Here is a 17,124-nt window from a genome sequence, read left to right as displayed (position 1 = left end):
TATGAAGGGAATAATGAAAGTGGACGAAGCAAAACAAGTATGTAAGGATCGTAGAAAGTGGAAAGAAGTGGTCTCTGCCTACCCCTACGGGAAAGAGGCGTGATTATATGTATGTATGTATGTATGTATGTACAACATTAAAAAAGCATACCTTTGTTACAAAATATTTAGCAGTCCGAGAAGTTAATTAAGTCTAAATTCACCTTATTATGATTAGGACACAATCAGGCATTAGCTAAACACAGAAAACAAAGATTTTTTATGTCCATTGTCTGGGAAGTAATGCCACTTTTTTATTTTATTTATTATCGCATCAACAATATAACGATGGACTTCCCGGTCGATTTTTCCAACATTAATGAGGACATTTCCGAGCAAGTTGGAGAAAAAAATATTAATTTGTTTCCAATCACAAAAGTAATTTTTGACACTTGAGGCAAATCCTTTGATTGAGGTTGAACTTGCAACTATAAGTAACCTAATATAATACTACTGAAATAAAATGTCAACGAGGTAGCATGACATCGCTCACAAGTTGTATGCAGCGATAGAAAAATTGAAAGAGAGACCAGCGATTTTCATCGCCATCTTAAATTAAGTGGATAATTGAATTTACTTTACTTTGCGTTCCGTTTGTTTCTGTCTGCTGTCTACCAATTTATTGCATGCATGTGAGATTTACTTTTAGTGCGTGTTTCGTGATTATGTGATTAAAGAAGTAGACTGCTACCCAAATGCACTGATGATGAGTATCATTGAAATCGTTTAAATTATATTATTGCAACCTTATCAATGTAAATAGGAAGCTTTGTTTCCCTTATTGTATCAATCATGAGTAATTCTTCACAAGGAGTTGAGGACAACAGCGATACAACGGCAGATACAGCCCAATTGATTAGTAATGATGATCTGGCTAGCACTTCCAATTACACACAGCTTAACAGATCAGTTAACTATCAGGTAATTAATTATAATATGTTAATAGTTAATTTCTAATAAGTTTAACAATAAACTTGACAAAGATCTCTCCTTGTAATACTTTTATGTAGTCAATAAAGAATTGAAAAATATTGTATCTGGAATTAATATGTAGTAACATATTTCTAGGATTCTTTAGAAGATGAGTTGGAGGGCAGCCATGGCATCCGACGTAGACCTACAGCACAGAAGATTGAACCGGGGTCGATGAACATACTCTCGGCTAAATATGAAGTAAGTTTTAACTTAAATGTTCAAAATTTTTATTAACCTTTAATATTTAAAATGAAGGGGGCGGAATCAACTTTTTGACCAAGGTTGTACATTTTTATTGGTGATAGTGGTTTTTTTTAATAACAATGAATGTTTTAGTACTTTAACAATTTCAACTAAAGTTATAACTTTCATTCAGTTACTCATGAGTCACACATAAGAAGCATAATTATTATCAGCTGACCTACTCCCACAGTTCATGTAATATTTTGTTTAGGTAGTAGGTACAGATAATTTTACACATGTGTAAACAAAACTGTAGATATTGGCTTAATATATTTGTAAAGCATGCAGTTGAACTTCCATTACACTATCTGACAATCCATAGTATAAAATATCAACATAATATGCATTTTTGCTTCATTCTTAACTGACAGATTGGATACTCTTTGCTTTATAAATGCTTGGACACCTACCGTCAAATAAAGAGTTAAAGCAAGGGTCCAAGAGGGGCTATAGGGGCACGATTTCCCCCTCCTCTAGGGTCTGGGATGACAGTAGATATTTTTTTAACAATAATTACACCTTCCCGTGACAAAACAGCAGAATTGATTTTGCTATTTGATGAATCTTATTTTACGATAAATAGGTTTCAATTATTTGCAAAACAATTACTAGTATTTGACCATTTGACCCCCCCCCCCTTGTTTATAAAGCTGGATCACCCTTGGTTGAAAGTGTTCAAATACTAGGCACCCCCACCTAAAGACCTACTGCTTTACCACCTAAAAGTCTTGAATATTAATTAACAAAAATATTGTGACTATTTTTTTAGAGTTTAGACTATGACACTTGTGAAAATCATCCTCTCCTTGATGAAGAGCGGAAACGAGGATATGCATTTGTTGTTTGGAAAGACATCACCCGGTGGTTCATCTTTCTGCAAATCGGAGTCATCACTGCTTTAATTGCGTTTATAATTGATGTGTGCATTGAAGAATTTTCAGAAATCAAATACAAGGAGCTGAAGATATGTATCCTTTTATATTATTACCTATTTTTTAGTTTTAGTAATTTAATAATGCTCCATTATAGACTTGTCCATTGGAAAAAACGCAAATAATTACTTGTGTTTTTATTTAATTTTTAAGGTGTGTGCTTATTTACCTTCTTTCTGTGAGTGTGAGTGTGAGTGTGAGTGTGAGTGTGAGTGTGAGTGTGAGTGTGTGTGTGTGTGTGTGTGTGTGTGTGTGTGTGTGTGTGTGTGTGTGTGTGTGTGTGTGAGTGAGTGAGTGAGTGAGTGAGTGAGTGAGTGAGTGAGTGTGTGAGTGTGTGTGTGTGAATGTGTGTGAGTGTGAGTGTGAGTGTGAGAGTGTGTGTGTGTGTGTGTGTTTATGTTTATGTTTGTTAACTATCAGAACCATGATCTTGCTTATTAAAAATACACAAATTATATTTCTTTGACTTGTATACCAGCTGTCGACACTCATCTACCTCACAGATTGTATGTTCCATACCTGCTGTGGGTGCTGTCCAACATATGTATTGTGTTCCTTGGGTCCATGTTAGTAGCATTTGTTGAGGTAAGATATAAATCTATGCATGCATAAATATTCTGATGAAATTAAACTATTATATCTATGTATGTAAAATGTAATAAAATAAGTAATGATTTAATGATTTTCCTTATCAGACAATGCAATGTAATGAATTTTTCTGTTTGGATAGTAGGTACCCCAAATAAAATAGAAAAATATTTTTCATCTCTCCTGTTCGGAAAGTTTAATTTTCATGCATAGATAGCCAGGTGGAAAATTGCGTTTTCATCTCTAGGGTGGAAAGTATTTTTTTTTTCATTTTTCGATTAGCCACGGAGTCGAAGTCACGTTTCCCCTCGAACTAGTGAAATGGGTAACTTTCCACCCTTGGTTATCAATCTACTATATTATTTTAGCCTGTAGCAGCGGGCAGTGGCATACCACAAGTAAAATGTTATCTGAACGGCGTCAAAGTTCCAAGAGTCGTTCGAATTAAGACCCTATTCGTGAAGGCTTGTGGCGTCATAACCGCTGTCGTGGGAGGACTGGCTGGAGGCAAGGTACTGTATTCTATAATACCATTAAACCATAACTTTAAAACTTTATAGTATAGTCCAGGAAATATTAATTGACCATCTGTAAGCTTCACTAAGTACATACATATCAAGTTACCAATTCATATTTCCTGAACTATAAATAGTAGATTATTGTAGAGGTCGGCAACCCCACGTCCCGGCCGAGGCTTGTATAGTGCTTTTCTCAAACACGACATGAAATAAAATTAAAAAAAAAAACAGGAAATCAAGCTGGCGGGATACTAGTCTCGTCGTCTTGTTGTGTGGCTGCGGGGCGGGTGTTGCTGGCGGCGGGAGAGGGCGGGTCGTGCCGCAGAGCGCGCGTTGAATGAAACAAAAGACGGTCGCATTGCCGGTCAGCGGCCGGGAAAGTTGTATGAAATCTCATTGCAGGCCGCTAGAGTGACTGCGCGCCGGCAGCCGAGCCGCCGACTACAGCGCAATCGCGATATTTACAACGTCAATATTTCATGTCATGTTTGAGAAATAGTATATAACTTACTGCGGAGGGTGGGAAAAGTCATTTCGTGGATGAGTATGGTTTTGAAGGACGAGGCGTAGTCGAGTCCTTCATTAGATACGAATCCACGAAATGACTCCAAATATGCGAGGAAATAAATAATATGTTTATATAACAATCTACCTACAATCTAAACAAAATTAACACTTTTATAGTAATAAGAATAAACCTTACCTACTGATAAAAGATGCTACGCTACGAGTTAGGAGGTTTTGGTGTGCCCATTAGGATATTTTCGTCACTACTTGTAGAACTCATTTTATTTTCGTAAAAATAACACGGCAGAAAATCTTTAACAAAATGAAATTCACGTTCCCGCCTCAATTTCGATATTAAATATTTGGGTCCGAATCGTATATCTGGTTCCACATACAATATAGTAATCGAAATAAATTTAAAGAAAACTTATAGGATTAATAAATATAAATATTATACATTTCTACTTTTAGTTTAAGCGACAATCCCTAAAAGCACAAGTCATTAGATGACTAATGTGTGGCACTGAATTTATAGTACGAGTACTTTATTGATAGTTATTATTTTCGTCGACACTTTCACGCACATGTAGTAAATCACACGTGCTAAAGAAAGATAGTAAGATTTGCTTATCAACATGTTTCAGTGATTACTATATTAATTATTATGTTCAGTATCATTATGGACATAAGCATAAGCACAACCCTGTTCAACATCAATTTCATAAAACTAAATGCAAAAAATACCCTCTGATAATTTTGAATATTAAGCTGGTAAAAAGCAGTGGTATGTAGGTGGTTGAAAAGCTAGAAAATTACTTAAACACAGACCAAATTCTCTACGTATAGAGCCGGTCACGACTGCGTGACCAGAGGAGCGACTGGCGTTTTTTCTATTCATTGCGCGTGCTGCCAGGTAACCACTGTGCACCGAGCGTCTCGGCTGAGCAACGAATAGAGAATACGCTTGCCGCTCCACTACTCGCCCAGATAAATGCCCGCTGAAGACGCACACCGGGCGCCGGTTGCGCTTAATCGTGTACAAGCCATAATGCCTCGTGATTAAAAATTAATCCTAATTTTTGATTTGCAGGAGGGTCCAATGATCCACAGCGGTGCGGTTGTGGCTGCTGGCATATCGCAGGGGAAGAGCACGACTTTCAATAAAGATTTCAAGATATTCCATTATTTTCGAGAAGATCACGAGAAACGGGACTTCGTGTCGGGTGGTGCCGCTGCGGGTGTGTCTGCGGCTTTTGGCGCGCCTATTGGTAAGCTAGCAACTAAATGTTGGCCTGACTTGCCCATAGATAATAAATATGGCGTGGAACAAAAAACTAAAAATATGGAATATATGGAATAGTCGCGTCATGTAATTAAATTTATATAAATACTGGTCTTTACCCGCGACGTTCGGGTGGGTACCTAATGTAAACTCAAAAATTACTTTAACAGCTGTAGGTCGGCCAATCAACTTTTTTACCGACACTAATCTGTCCGCGATATTTTTTAAACAATTGAAGATTTTTGTAGGTAACATGTTTTTTTCTGTAATTTAATAGATGGTGTACATGAATACATGCCATCCTACGTAAGTTTAAGCTATTAAACCGTGAAATATCTTGTTGGAAGTACGATTTTTTGGTAACGCTAGACAATTTTGGTAACGCAGGAGACGCCCAAAGTGTCGGTAAAATAGTTGATTGGCCCAGGTACCTATACATTCCAAATTTCAAAATAAAAAAGTTTATAATAGCAGGACAACTTACCGTACATATTAAATGACATTCAAATTATTAACTATTTCTGTTATTTCAGTCAGATTTAAAGTGTTACAAGAAGGAACATTATGTCCCTAAACTTTCTATTGCAAAATTATGACTTGAGCTATATATTTTTTTCAAGGAGGGGTATTGTTCTCGCTAGAGGAAGGCACCAGTTTCTGGAACCAGGCGTTAACATGGCGGACTTTCTTCGCCACTGTGGTGTCAACGTTTACGTTGAATTGCCTACTCTCTGCTTACCATGGCAGGGCGGGAGAACTGAGCTATCCAGGTAAGAAAGAAAGTTTCCTCTTAGAATTGTGGTTCTTTAATGGCGTTATATAATAATATATAATGTAAATTGTGTTGTGCATTATGAGTCGTAAGAAGGGAACTACTAACGAGAGTCTATTAGAAGTCCGATGCCTAGGGCGGAGGGCTTTTAATGACTCGAGTTTATAATCCCCTTACTGACCGTGATACACACAATGATTTTCATCACATTTGCGAGAAAAAAAATGCAAAAAATAAAAATTAAGCATTTTGTGTCTAAGCTCTTCACAGCTTGGCAAGAGAAAGACTCTAAGAAAACAACTGAATAAAATAATGGGTAGCCGTCAATACGAAATTCGCTAGTTAGCGAATATTATTATATTCTAATTAATACGAAATTCGAAAATCGAAGTTCGTATCGTACCGTCCCCCAAACTCTCGTATTAAATAATATACAATTTTACTCGCAAATCTAATGAAAAACATTGTATGTCGCACGGGCGGTACTAGAATTACGAACATCGACCCATTAAAGCCCTCAATCTTAGACTTCGGGCTTCTAATAGACTCTTTCATAATTTCTTATTTACCGCCCTTAAGACAGAATGTACTATTGCTGATGTTAATAATGTTTTCAGGTCTCCTAAATCTGGGCAAAATGGATCCGTTCCCGTTCCAATTTTACGAGCTGCCCGTGTTCATGTTCTTTGGTGCTGTTGGTGGCTGCTTGGGCGCGCTTTGGAATCATATCAACTACAAACTGTCGGTGTTTCGGATACGGTGAGAATGAGAAAATGTACCATCATCAGCCAAATCTGTGGTAAATTGTCATAAAACAATAATGCCAATAGACGTGCCTGTCAACTAGAAAGTTTGACTTTAGTGACATATTAATTTGATAGGAACTTGTTTAAAAATTGATAGACCACTTATTTGGCTGATGGTACCTATGGAATTTCGTTAAAAATATAATTCAAATTCAAATCATTTATTCAGTAAATAGGCCGCAATGGGCACGTTTACACGTCATTTTTTTAAACTACCAAAGCTTTCGAAAAGCATCATTGCCAAGAAGAATGCACCGCAAGAAACTTGGCAGAAAGTCATAGTCTAGCCCAGCGTAGCCTAGTGTTTCAAAAAATCTTATTAGTCCGTCAGTTATATCAGAAAATATTAGACATATATTTTTTCTTATGTCAAGAAGCCGTGGTGGCCGAGTGGTTTGACCTATCGCCTCTCAAGCAGAGGGTCGTGGGTTCAAACCCCGGCTCGCACCTCTGAGTTTTTCGAAATTCATGTGCGGAGTTACATTTGAAATTTACCACGAGCTTTGCGGTGAAGCAAAACATCGAGAGGAAACCTGCACAAACCTGCGAAGCAATTCAATGGTGCGTGTGAAGTTCCCAATCCGCACTGGGCCCGCGTGGGAACTATGGCCCAAGCCCTCTTGTTCTGAAAGGAGGCCTGTGCCCAGCAATGGGACGTATATAGGCTGGGATGATGGGATGATGAGTATCCATAGTAAAAGCTTTGCTTATTTTGGGACTAGGTCTATTGGTGTCAAGTGGCCCATGACATGATATTTATTTATTTTATTTATTTATTCATATAATGTATGTGGAGATGATCCTCGTTTAAGTGCCTGCCTAGATGTGTATCATACAACTATTGTGATTTGCTTATGCAGGTACATTACGTCGCCATGGCTGCGGGTAACGGAGGCGTGTATCGTGGCAGCTATTAGCGCCACTTGCGGATTTCTTATGATGTTCCTGCTGAATGACTGCCGGCCTCTGGGAGAGGACCCTACTAAAGTGCCTCTGCAGGTAAGTGATACAGGGGAATACTACGAAATTCGACGAAGTACGTTGTTCCGAAGTTCGTATCGTACCGTCCCTCTCACTCTCGTACTAAATAATATTAGTGTCAGCGGGACGGCAATATACGATGTTCGAATTTTGCACTTCGTAGTATAGGGCCCGGTATTTGTTACAAACGAGGAGTTCGAAATTATAACCCAAAACGTTTGAATCTAGGAACTAGTTCTTCTGTGGGAGCGTTCCAAGTGGAACCTAGTGAAAGTAGAGCCTACTGCAAAAAAAACAATTGTATGTAATATATTTACGTAACGTGAAACGCAATAAAATTGAATTTGAATTTAAAGTCTTTATTGTGTAATTGTTGCAGTTATACTGCGCCGACGGCGAATACAATGCTCTAGCGGCAGTCTGGTTCCAAACCCCCGAGGCCTCCGTGCGGTCGTTCCTCCACAACCCCATCGGGTCGTACAACCCCTGGTCGATACTCACATTCGTGGTGTGCTACTTCATGCTATCGGCTTGGACATTCGGGCTCGCGGTATCGAGCGGCCTGTTCATACCGAACCTACTGTGTGGGGCCGCCTGGGGACGACTACTGGCCATCGTGATACAGTTAATGCTGCCCTCTATCGTGAGTTGTAAGAAATTAAAATACAAGTAGACTTGAATATTGTCATGTGATGAGACACGTGACGGCGTGGTCACACGCAACACCAGAAGATTGCAGATGTACTGCCAGCCTAAGGGATCATTCAAGTATTACAGCACGATTACTTGGAGTTAACACTTGACAGATGGGCGTGCCTTCAGTCATTTTTCAACTTTGACGTCATACAAATAAAATAGTTTTTACATAATGTGTAAACGTGGGTAGCGGTATACTAAAAATGGCTTTATTTGTATGACGTCAAAGTTGAAAATTGACTGAAGGCACGCCCATAACTCGAATTAATCAAACTGTACGTTCGTACGTATTTTCGGTCCGTACAACCCCTGGTCGATACTCACATTCGTGGTGTGCTAATTCATGCTATCGGCTTGGACATTCGGGCTCGCGGTATCGAGCGGCCTGTTCATACCAAACCTGCTGCGTGGGGCCGGTTGGGGGCGGCTACTGGCCATCGTGATACAGCTAATGCTGCCGTCTAGCGTGAGTTGTTCCAAACGTTATTCTAGCAGCAGTCTGGTTCCAAACCCCCGAGGCTTCCGAGCGGTCGTTCCACCACAACCGCATTGGGTCGTACAACCCTGCTGCCTAACGTGAGTTGTTACTAATTAAAGTACGAGTCATCATCATCATCATGTCAGCCGAAAGACGTCCACTGCTGGACATAGGCCTACCCCAAGGCTCTCCACTCAGACCGGTCTGGTAATTTCCGCATCCACCGCGATCCCGGGTTTGTTAGATCAATTTCCCAGAAATCCCAGAATCTTTATTTCCTAGTAGCAGAATATATGCTTTTTTTACTGAATCTTATTTTCACAATCGCGTTTTTCCCAAACAGAATCGACACAGAAACATATGTTAAGTTTGCATCGGCCCGAAGAGCCAACACTACGCAAAAGTAGGAGCTCCGTCGACACTGTGTCTGTGTCAATTGTGATTGGAAAAAAACGCTACTGTGAAAATAAGCTTCAGTAACCATAGTGGGAAAAAAATTCGGGATAAAATGCGAACGGAAATTTTGCTACTAGGAAATAGCGATTCTGGGAAATTGATCTAAGAAATCTCGCTCAGTTCTAAATATGATTGCGATTGTCTCGTATTCTTAACAGGCGATAAACCCAGCAAAATACGCTCTGGTTGGCGCAGCGGCGCAGCTGGGAGGCGTGGTCCGCATGACCATATCACTGACAGTCATTATCATCGAGACGACTGGACAGATCTCAAACGCGCTCCCGATCATCATCACGTTAGTCGTCGCCAAGTGGGTCGGGGACTTCTTTAACGAGGTAAGTCGTGCCAGTTTATTCTCCTTTACTTTGCTTAACCCCTGGTACGCTTAGGACGCGGATCAGTGCCAAATTTAAGGGTATTCATTTGTTTTTAATTTAAATCGGCACGAGTTGTCCTTTTTAAGATTTTTTAGATGAGACTTGAATGTAATTTTTTTTTAGTTCTTGTATACTAGGGGTTCATCTTTGAAGAAACGAATGATGTAGCGTGTTAACCTCCCTTTGGCGGCCATTTTTACATCGACAGAGGTATGTACCGATGGCCGCTTCTGTAGTTCTGTTAGTCTAACATTTGGTAGCGGGGTGAACGGTTCTGTTGCTCTGATGATGAGTTCGAAACGTGGTGGGGTAGGTGGATTGATCAAACCCCGGCTCGCACCTCGTGAGTTTTTCGAAATTCATGTGTGAAATTACATTTGTAATTTACCTGGACCTTTACGGTTAAGGATAACATCGTGAGGAAACCTGCACAAACCTGCGAAGCAATTCGATTGTGTTTGTGAAGTTCCCAATCTGCACTGGACCCGCTTAATTTTTATTATGCACGGTACTTACCATTTGAAAGTAGTCCCTAAGATATATATAATGGTTAAATTTTTAAGCAACTAAATCACTACAAATGTACTGTGTTCAGGGCATATACGACATACACATTCAACTAGCGGGTGTCCCCCTCCTGCCGTGGGAGCCGCCGCCACTCACCCACAACGTGTACGCTTCGGAAGTGATGTCGCACCCTGCATTCACGCTTCGCACCATCGAAAACGTCGGCCATATTGTGGAGCTGCTTAAACTTGTATCGTATAATGGATTCCCGGTCGTTGACCCGCCTTTGGCTGACGATGTAAGTGGACCTTTACAGATACATAATGAGAGCTAGAACTAGAAGACTGGCGAAATATCGCTAGGTGGCGTTAGTGTCGTGAGTTTTTATTTACTTTACGGTCTTGCTTGCAATTAGCTAATCCCACTAATATAATAAATGCGAAAGTTTGTAAGTCTGTTTGTTACTTCATCACGTCTAAACCGCTGAACCGATTTATATGAAATTTGATATACAGGTAGTTTTAGTTCCGGGGAAGGACATAGGATAGTTTTCATCACGGAAAATTGCATAGTTCCCGCGGGATAATGAAACCGCGGGTATCGGCTAGTAACTAGCTTTAGCCCTTGTTGTAATGTTTTTAATGGTGTCTTTGTTATTTTTTTTGGCAGCGTAAAGGCAAAGGCACAAAACCACTCACAGCCAACTAATATAAATTTACTAGCTATTACCCGCAACTCCGTCCGCGTAGAATTCGTTTAACGCTATCCCGCGGGAACTATGCAATTTTCCGGGATAAAAACTATCCTATGTCCTTTCCCGGGACTCAAACTATCTGTGTACCGAATTTCATCTGAATTGGTTTAGCGGTTTAGACGCAATGAGGTAATAAACAAACAAACAGAGTTACAAAGTTTTCCTTTTATAATATAGTGGGATACGTATTTAGATCGTTATTGCATATTGTTGTAAGCTTTTGCGATTTTCACTTATTATTACTGCCTCTTGGGACGTAATGAAATACGCCACCATTGCAGAAACCGTGGCCACGAGTAGTCTAATGCGTCATATTTGTTTGGCCGCGTAAGTTTATAGTATAGGAAATACCCGTCCTGGACCTTAATCTTGAGCTAGCACATGTTGCCGAAATGCCGAAGTGATGTAAACACTACTTTATTACGTGATTAAATCCCGTGAATGGTAGTAATAATGGTTCACTAAGGGCCCTTCCACACGACGTTTTTTGCGCTCGTCTGTATCGATACAAACGCAAGTTGAATGCTTAGCAAACGCACGGCAGCCGGCACGTTTTAATCTTTCACGCGATCCTATACAAACGCCACGTTTTTCGAACGCGAGCGTTTCTATCGCGTCTGTCGTTGTGTTTATAACGGGGTATCGTATAATATATTATTATTAAAGACCCATTGTCCACAGCATGAAGTGACGACATACAAGCGGCTACGCGGAATGATCCTGCGCTCGCAGCTGATAGTCCTCATACAGAACAAGATCTATAACGAAAATGCCAACACCACGTGGTCCAACTTCAACGTGGATATGAACATGTTCAGGAAAGAGTATCCGCGGTATCCCTCTATCACAGACGTAAGATATTTGAAGCTTAAGAGCGTTTATACCTGATGAGCTGGTAACGTTGCATTTTGTTAGTTTTTCTCTATTATTCCATAAAACTATTCTTAATATATAAGTTAATGTGTTTACTCCAATAATAATGCAATAATAAAAATAATATATGTGATAGACTTTTATATTCATTATAAAGAAAATTTTTAACAAAAAAAAAGTAAAACCGACTCCAAAAAAATAAAAATAAAATTACAAATAATGGAACCGACTACAAAACCTTGAAAATATTTTTCTAGGTACCTACTACTGCTAGCTCGAAGTCGGTGCCTCAGCACGAGCCAGCAGGAATGGAACAATAGTCGTCTACCTCACCTACATACTATGGGTTTCAATCCATCCTGCTGGGTCGTGCTGAGTCACCGACTTCGAGCTAGTAGGCACCTAGAAAAATATTTTCAAGGGTTTTGTAGTCGGTTCCATTTTTTGTAATTTTTTTTTTTTTTTGGAGTCGGTTTTACTATTTTGTTAAAAAATTTTCTTTATAATACGCGTGAGAGATCAGACACGCTCAAGATCCCCCGCAGATTAACAAACAGATAGATTAATCGGGTCTTTAATCGGTATTAAAATATACATGTAACTAAACACATTATAACGATAACGATCGGCCGATAAAGAAGTTTGAAACTAACGAGCGGTTTCAGATTTTCGTTTTTTCTGCGCTAGCGTAAACCGAAGGCGCGTTTGCACGTTGATTCTTGCGTGTTCAGCTCGAAGAAAAAAAACCGCCGCTGTACCTACGCGCGTACACGCTTCCAAAAACCAAGCTTATACGCGCAAAATATAACTCTACCCTGAAACCGCCTTAAGCTGTCTGCAAACTTTGTGCATGCATTAACAACCCAACCCGAATAAACTAGCAACCGATAAAAAAAATTATTTTGCGGGGGCTCTAAAGCCGCGTTTTCACTTAGTGCTCTGAACAAAAATTTTGTTTTGAGCAAATGTTTGCTGTTCTGCCGATATACGCTGTAAAAAGCAAACATCTGTTGCCATGTTCCGAACGAACGAACGAACGATTGCTCGCTCAGAACTGTTCCGAACACTAAGGGGCTGTTTCACCATCCATTGATTAGTGGTAACTGGCGGTTAGGTGTGACGCCGTCTCTATTTGTTTTGTTCGAATCACATTTAACCGTCGGTTAACGATAAACAATGGATGGTGAAACAGCCCCTAAGTGAAAACACGGCTTAAGTTTGTAATTTTTACTTTCTGGCACTTGATTTTGGATGTATATCCGTAGCTGGATATAGCGGAATGGGAGAAGACGTGCACGATAGACTTGCGGCCGTTCATGAACCCGTCTCCGTACACGCTGCCGCACCGCGCGTCGCTGCCGCGGCTCTTCCGGCTGTTCCGCGCCCTCGGCCTGCGCCATCTGCCCATCGTTAACGACGTTAATGAGGTAACCTTGCGACCGTGCTGCCTAACCTGCTGCACTGGCACATACATACAATTTTAACATTTGACTAAATTTGACTAATGGTCTGGCTACATGCTCAATCATACCATACTTGCACAAATTCCAATTTGCACAAGCAAGCTGTGCGTTGAGACGGAAAAACGGTATAACGCACAATTGGCTTTTGGAAGCCACAAGCCGTTTGCGCATGCAAGTCGCTGCGTGTAGCCGGATCTTAAACCAGAGGTTCCGAAAGTGGTCCTGTTGGATCCCTAGGGGCCCACGGGAAATCAGACGGAGGTTCACGTTGGCGTGAAAAAAAATGGATGTTTTAGGAGTTTTGAGAATACAGTAGAAATGTAGCAGCAGGGGGTCTACCGAAAACACTGAAACTTTGAAAGTGATCTACGAGAAGAAATAAGTTTGGAAACCTCTGACTAAACTGTCAGGAATATAGGTATATCAAATTTACCGGAAAAATTATAACGGCTAAGATTGCTGAACCTCCTAACGCCCAAGTAAAATTTTTGATATATGAACATCAAACTTTATGTCATTTATGATAGAGTTTAAAGTTCAAATTACAATAAGTCCTTTATAAAGGACTCTGGGCGTTAGGAGATTAAGAATTAGTAGTAGTTAAAGAGTAACTAGCAACCTAAGGTATAAAATATGCCTAAATTTGGAAGATTCCTTACACAATACGAAATCCTTAGAAAAATATTACTTGATTTTTTTGTAAGTAATAGCTACGGAACCCTATCTTGGGCGTGTCCGCCATGCTCTTGGCCGGTTTTTTTATTTTATTTTAATTATTTATTTTTAAAGTGATTATAAATACATGTACAACTATATTAATATTCTGTGAATATTTCAAGCGTCTACCTGTTGTCATTATTAATATCAAGCAAAAAACGGCAAAACAATCACGTTTGTTATATGGGAGCCCCCTTAAATATTTATTTTATTCTGTTTTTAGTATTTGTTGTTATAGCACTTATAGCGGCCATAGTAATACATAATCTGTGAAAATTTCAAGTGTCTAACTATTACGACTCAAGAGATGGAGCCCTGTGACTGACAGACAGACAGCGGAGTCTCAGTAATAGGGTTCTGTTGGTACATATAGTCACGACATGATTGATTTATGTTGAATAAATAATTAGGTAAAATAAGGACTAAAAAAATCTTTTTCATTGTTATAGGTGGTTGGCATGGTTACTCGTAAGGACATTGCCAGGTACCGTGTCTGGAGACATCACTTCAAAATGGGCATGGAGGAGTTAATACTCTCTAGAGAAATTTAATTATGATTTCAAGCAATTTGCTTTCTACGATGGTGAGTACTGAGTAGGTAATATAAAAGTCACTGTTTTTTGTTAACACTAGTGAGTGGCGTAGCTACCAAGGGGCTAGGCGGGGCAGTGCCCCGGGGCCCTCAAGCTCAGGGGACCCTCGAAATTCTGCTTTATAGCTGATGATAAAGTTGCTTAGCATTTTTAAAGTATTTGTATATAGGTTACCTAGCTACGCCACTGCTAGTGACCATACTTAAATAAGATTAGGACAGTATTTATAAAGGTTTATTAAATATCTGACCAAATATTCATGAATTATGTATACCAGTTTTAATTTAACTACAGTTATACATTTATAAAACTCAGGACATTGTATTTATATTTTTATTCGTTTTGACTGTCAATATTTATATGAAAAGACAAAGTAGTCAAAATTAATATAAGCGAATTTTGAGGCTCAAAAAGTGATTAATAATTGTTTTATAATAAGTGAGATAGCCATGAGATGTAGTCACACATTAGCACAGGAAAAGCGCTGATAGTTTAAAAAAATGACGTGTAAAAGTGCCCATTGCGGCCTATTTACTGAATAAATTATTTGAATTTGAAAAATAGGATATTTTGGCGGCAAAATATGTAAGTACATCAATGAAACTTTGTTTACAACTTTATCTTGGCACTAGAAATGAGGATCTGCTGAGTCCTACCAAAATTTAGACGTCCTATCCCCTCCCAGGGGGTATGGGCAGGGGGCAACGCTTAAAAAATGCAAATGTTGCAAACCAGGCGAGTGAGGTGTCATTTTCTATTTTTTTTTTGCGATGAATCGAATGAGACCATACGCATACTTATGGGATCAATATTTTGCGAGATATAAAGGGTTTTTGTTGAAAACATAGACATTCTAAAAATCACTTACCAACAATAGTTTCTCAAGATGTGGATGTGACGGTATTACTGATTGCTCTCAGTGATCCTGAGAAGCCTATATTGTTGCTTAAACCCAAAATTGGTTGAGTTAAGAGAAAAATATTTTGTTCACTATTATTTGATCCTATAAGTATGTTTTTTTAATCATTTAGTTGCGATAAGACATATTTAAATGCATGCAAATACAATTTTAGACGAGACACATAATATTATTTTATATTACGAATGAAATTAGAAAATTAATTCTAAATACAATGTCAAAGATAGAATGACATTCATAAATTCAATTCAATTGCATTAAAATAGCAAAGTCAAATTAAAAGAAAGAATTAAATTAAAATTGAATTAGAGATGCATTTTCGTGTTGAAAAATAATCTCGAATAAATTAATAAAATAAGCATTTGAATGAAAATTAAATACGGAAATGTCAAACGGAATAATTGAAAAACAAATAAAATTTGATATGCTAAATAAAGTTTTTTTTTTTGGAATCTTTTTGTATTTTTTATTTCAATTCCAAATTTTTACTTTTACGGTCATCCCGTAAAACCTAAATTGATAATACAAACTGAAATATAGATGCACAGAAAAACCAGAAAAATAAGACCAGCACTGGGAATCGAACCCACGGCATGGAATGCCGAGGACCTGGGTTTGGTCATCAAAGCCACTGCTGTTGGTCACGGTGCTGCCGAGATAATGTGAACTTTGCAACAGATTCCAGCGGGAGAGAGTAGGATGCCTAAATTTTGGTAGGACTTGGCAGATCCTCATTTCTAGTGCCAAGATCAAAATTTCTTTGATGTACATGTTTTGCCGCCAAACTGTTGTATTAAGTCCTACTTTACCTGTGCTACATCTATTCTAGGGTTAATAATTTATCTTGTAAGAGAGAAAGGTTATGCTTCACTGATTGGCCTGTTTTTATGTGCATAATTTTCAGACTAATACTGTTTCTTATGATTATTTTAATAGGGTAGTCATTTTTCCATTATTTATTCTTCTCTTTGCTTGTTTTGCTTGTGTATATCTGGCAATGTTTCTCAAATATAATTATGATATTATCCAAAATACTGTATTCAACCATTTTTTTTTTCTATAATTTAATAAATGATGGAAAAATAACATTACATATGTTGTAGGTATGTCAATGTGATAATATTTTATAAGAGAAGGTTTATTAAAACTGTTATGGATTAAATTATTTACATTTAATTAATAACATAGTTTTATTATAATACAATCCAAGCCAGTTATTCTAAATTCCCTTTAAAACACTTGGGCGATTGCACCAGTTGTAGTTTTATGGACCCAATGTATTCGGAACAACTTTTAATAATTATTAAAGCTTATAAATATCGATGATCACAACATCCTGGGTCCTTTTCTCAATTGTTTACGAACAGTTCCCATCCAATCCCTGCCCATAGATTGATGAATAATATGACTGGAAGAACGACTAAGATAAGCAAAATGTAGTTTACGTATTCATCCATGGTGATAAATAATGGCTGTTGAAATGAAATTCCGTTATATTACGATAAAAATAATCGCTAAATAGCTGAAATATTAACTTCAAGTCTCAGGAAATTCGTGTAAAATTATCTATTACTTTTGTCACTTTTGACATTGACAGGTAGCAGTGAGTGCTGCCAGTTCCTATTCACAAGAGTTCGTAAATCGTTAA

At 38.5% G+C, this 17,124-nt stretch overlaps 1 protein-coding gene across 1 annotated transcript; it reads left to right on the top strand.

The window, feature by feature from the left end:
• Positions 1 to 590: 590 nt before the first annotated feature.
• ClC-b (chloride channel protein 7) lies at positions 591 to 17,078 on the top strand. The gene is made up of 15 exons (XM_074089030.1): positions 591 to 960; positions 1,108 to 1,212; positions 2,027 to 2,225; positions 2,668 to 2,774; positions 3,146 to 3,289; positions 4,893 to 5,070; positions 5,705 to 5,854; positions 6,474 to 6,615; positions 7,523 to 7,661; positions 8,023 to 8,286; positions 9,432 to 9,608; positions 10,246 to 10,455; positions 11,593 to 11,763; positions 13,050 to 13,211; positions 14,414 to 17,078. Exons 1-15 carry the CDS (start codon positions 832 to 834, stop codon positions 14,513 to 14,515), a joined length of 2,379 nt encoding a protein of 792 aa, XP_073945131.1. The 5' UTR covers positions 591 to 831; the 3' UTR covers positions 14,516 to 17,078.
• The last annotated feature ends 46 nt before the right edge of the window (positions 17,079 to 17,124 follow it).

This window comes from Choristoneura fumiferana, chromosome 6 (assembly GCF_025370935.1).
Source record: "Choristoneura fumiferana chromosome 6, NRCan_CFum_1, whole genome shotgun sequence".
Classification (NCBI taxonomy): domain Eukaryota; kingdom Metazoa; phylum Arthropoda; class Insecta; order Lepidoptera; family Tortricidae; genus Choristoneura; species Choristoneura fumiferana.
This window is presented reverse-complemented; position numbering and strand designations above follow the sequence as displayed.

Bases quoted from the DNA above. Each gene is read 5' to 3' on its own strand.
- ClC-b (XM_074089030.1), top strand. From the start codon at position 832: ATGAGTAATTCTTCACAAGGAGTTGAGGACAACAGCGATACAACGGCA. The intron at 6,616-7,522 runs GTGAGAATGAGA...TTGCTTATGCAG, and splicing joins CTGTCGGTGTTTCGGATACG to GTACATTACGTCGCCATGGC. The intron at 11,764-13,049 runs GTAAGATATTTG...GTATATCCGTAG, and splicing joins GGTATCCCTCTATCACAGAC to CTGGATATAGCGGAATGGGA.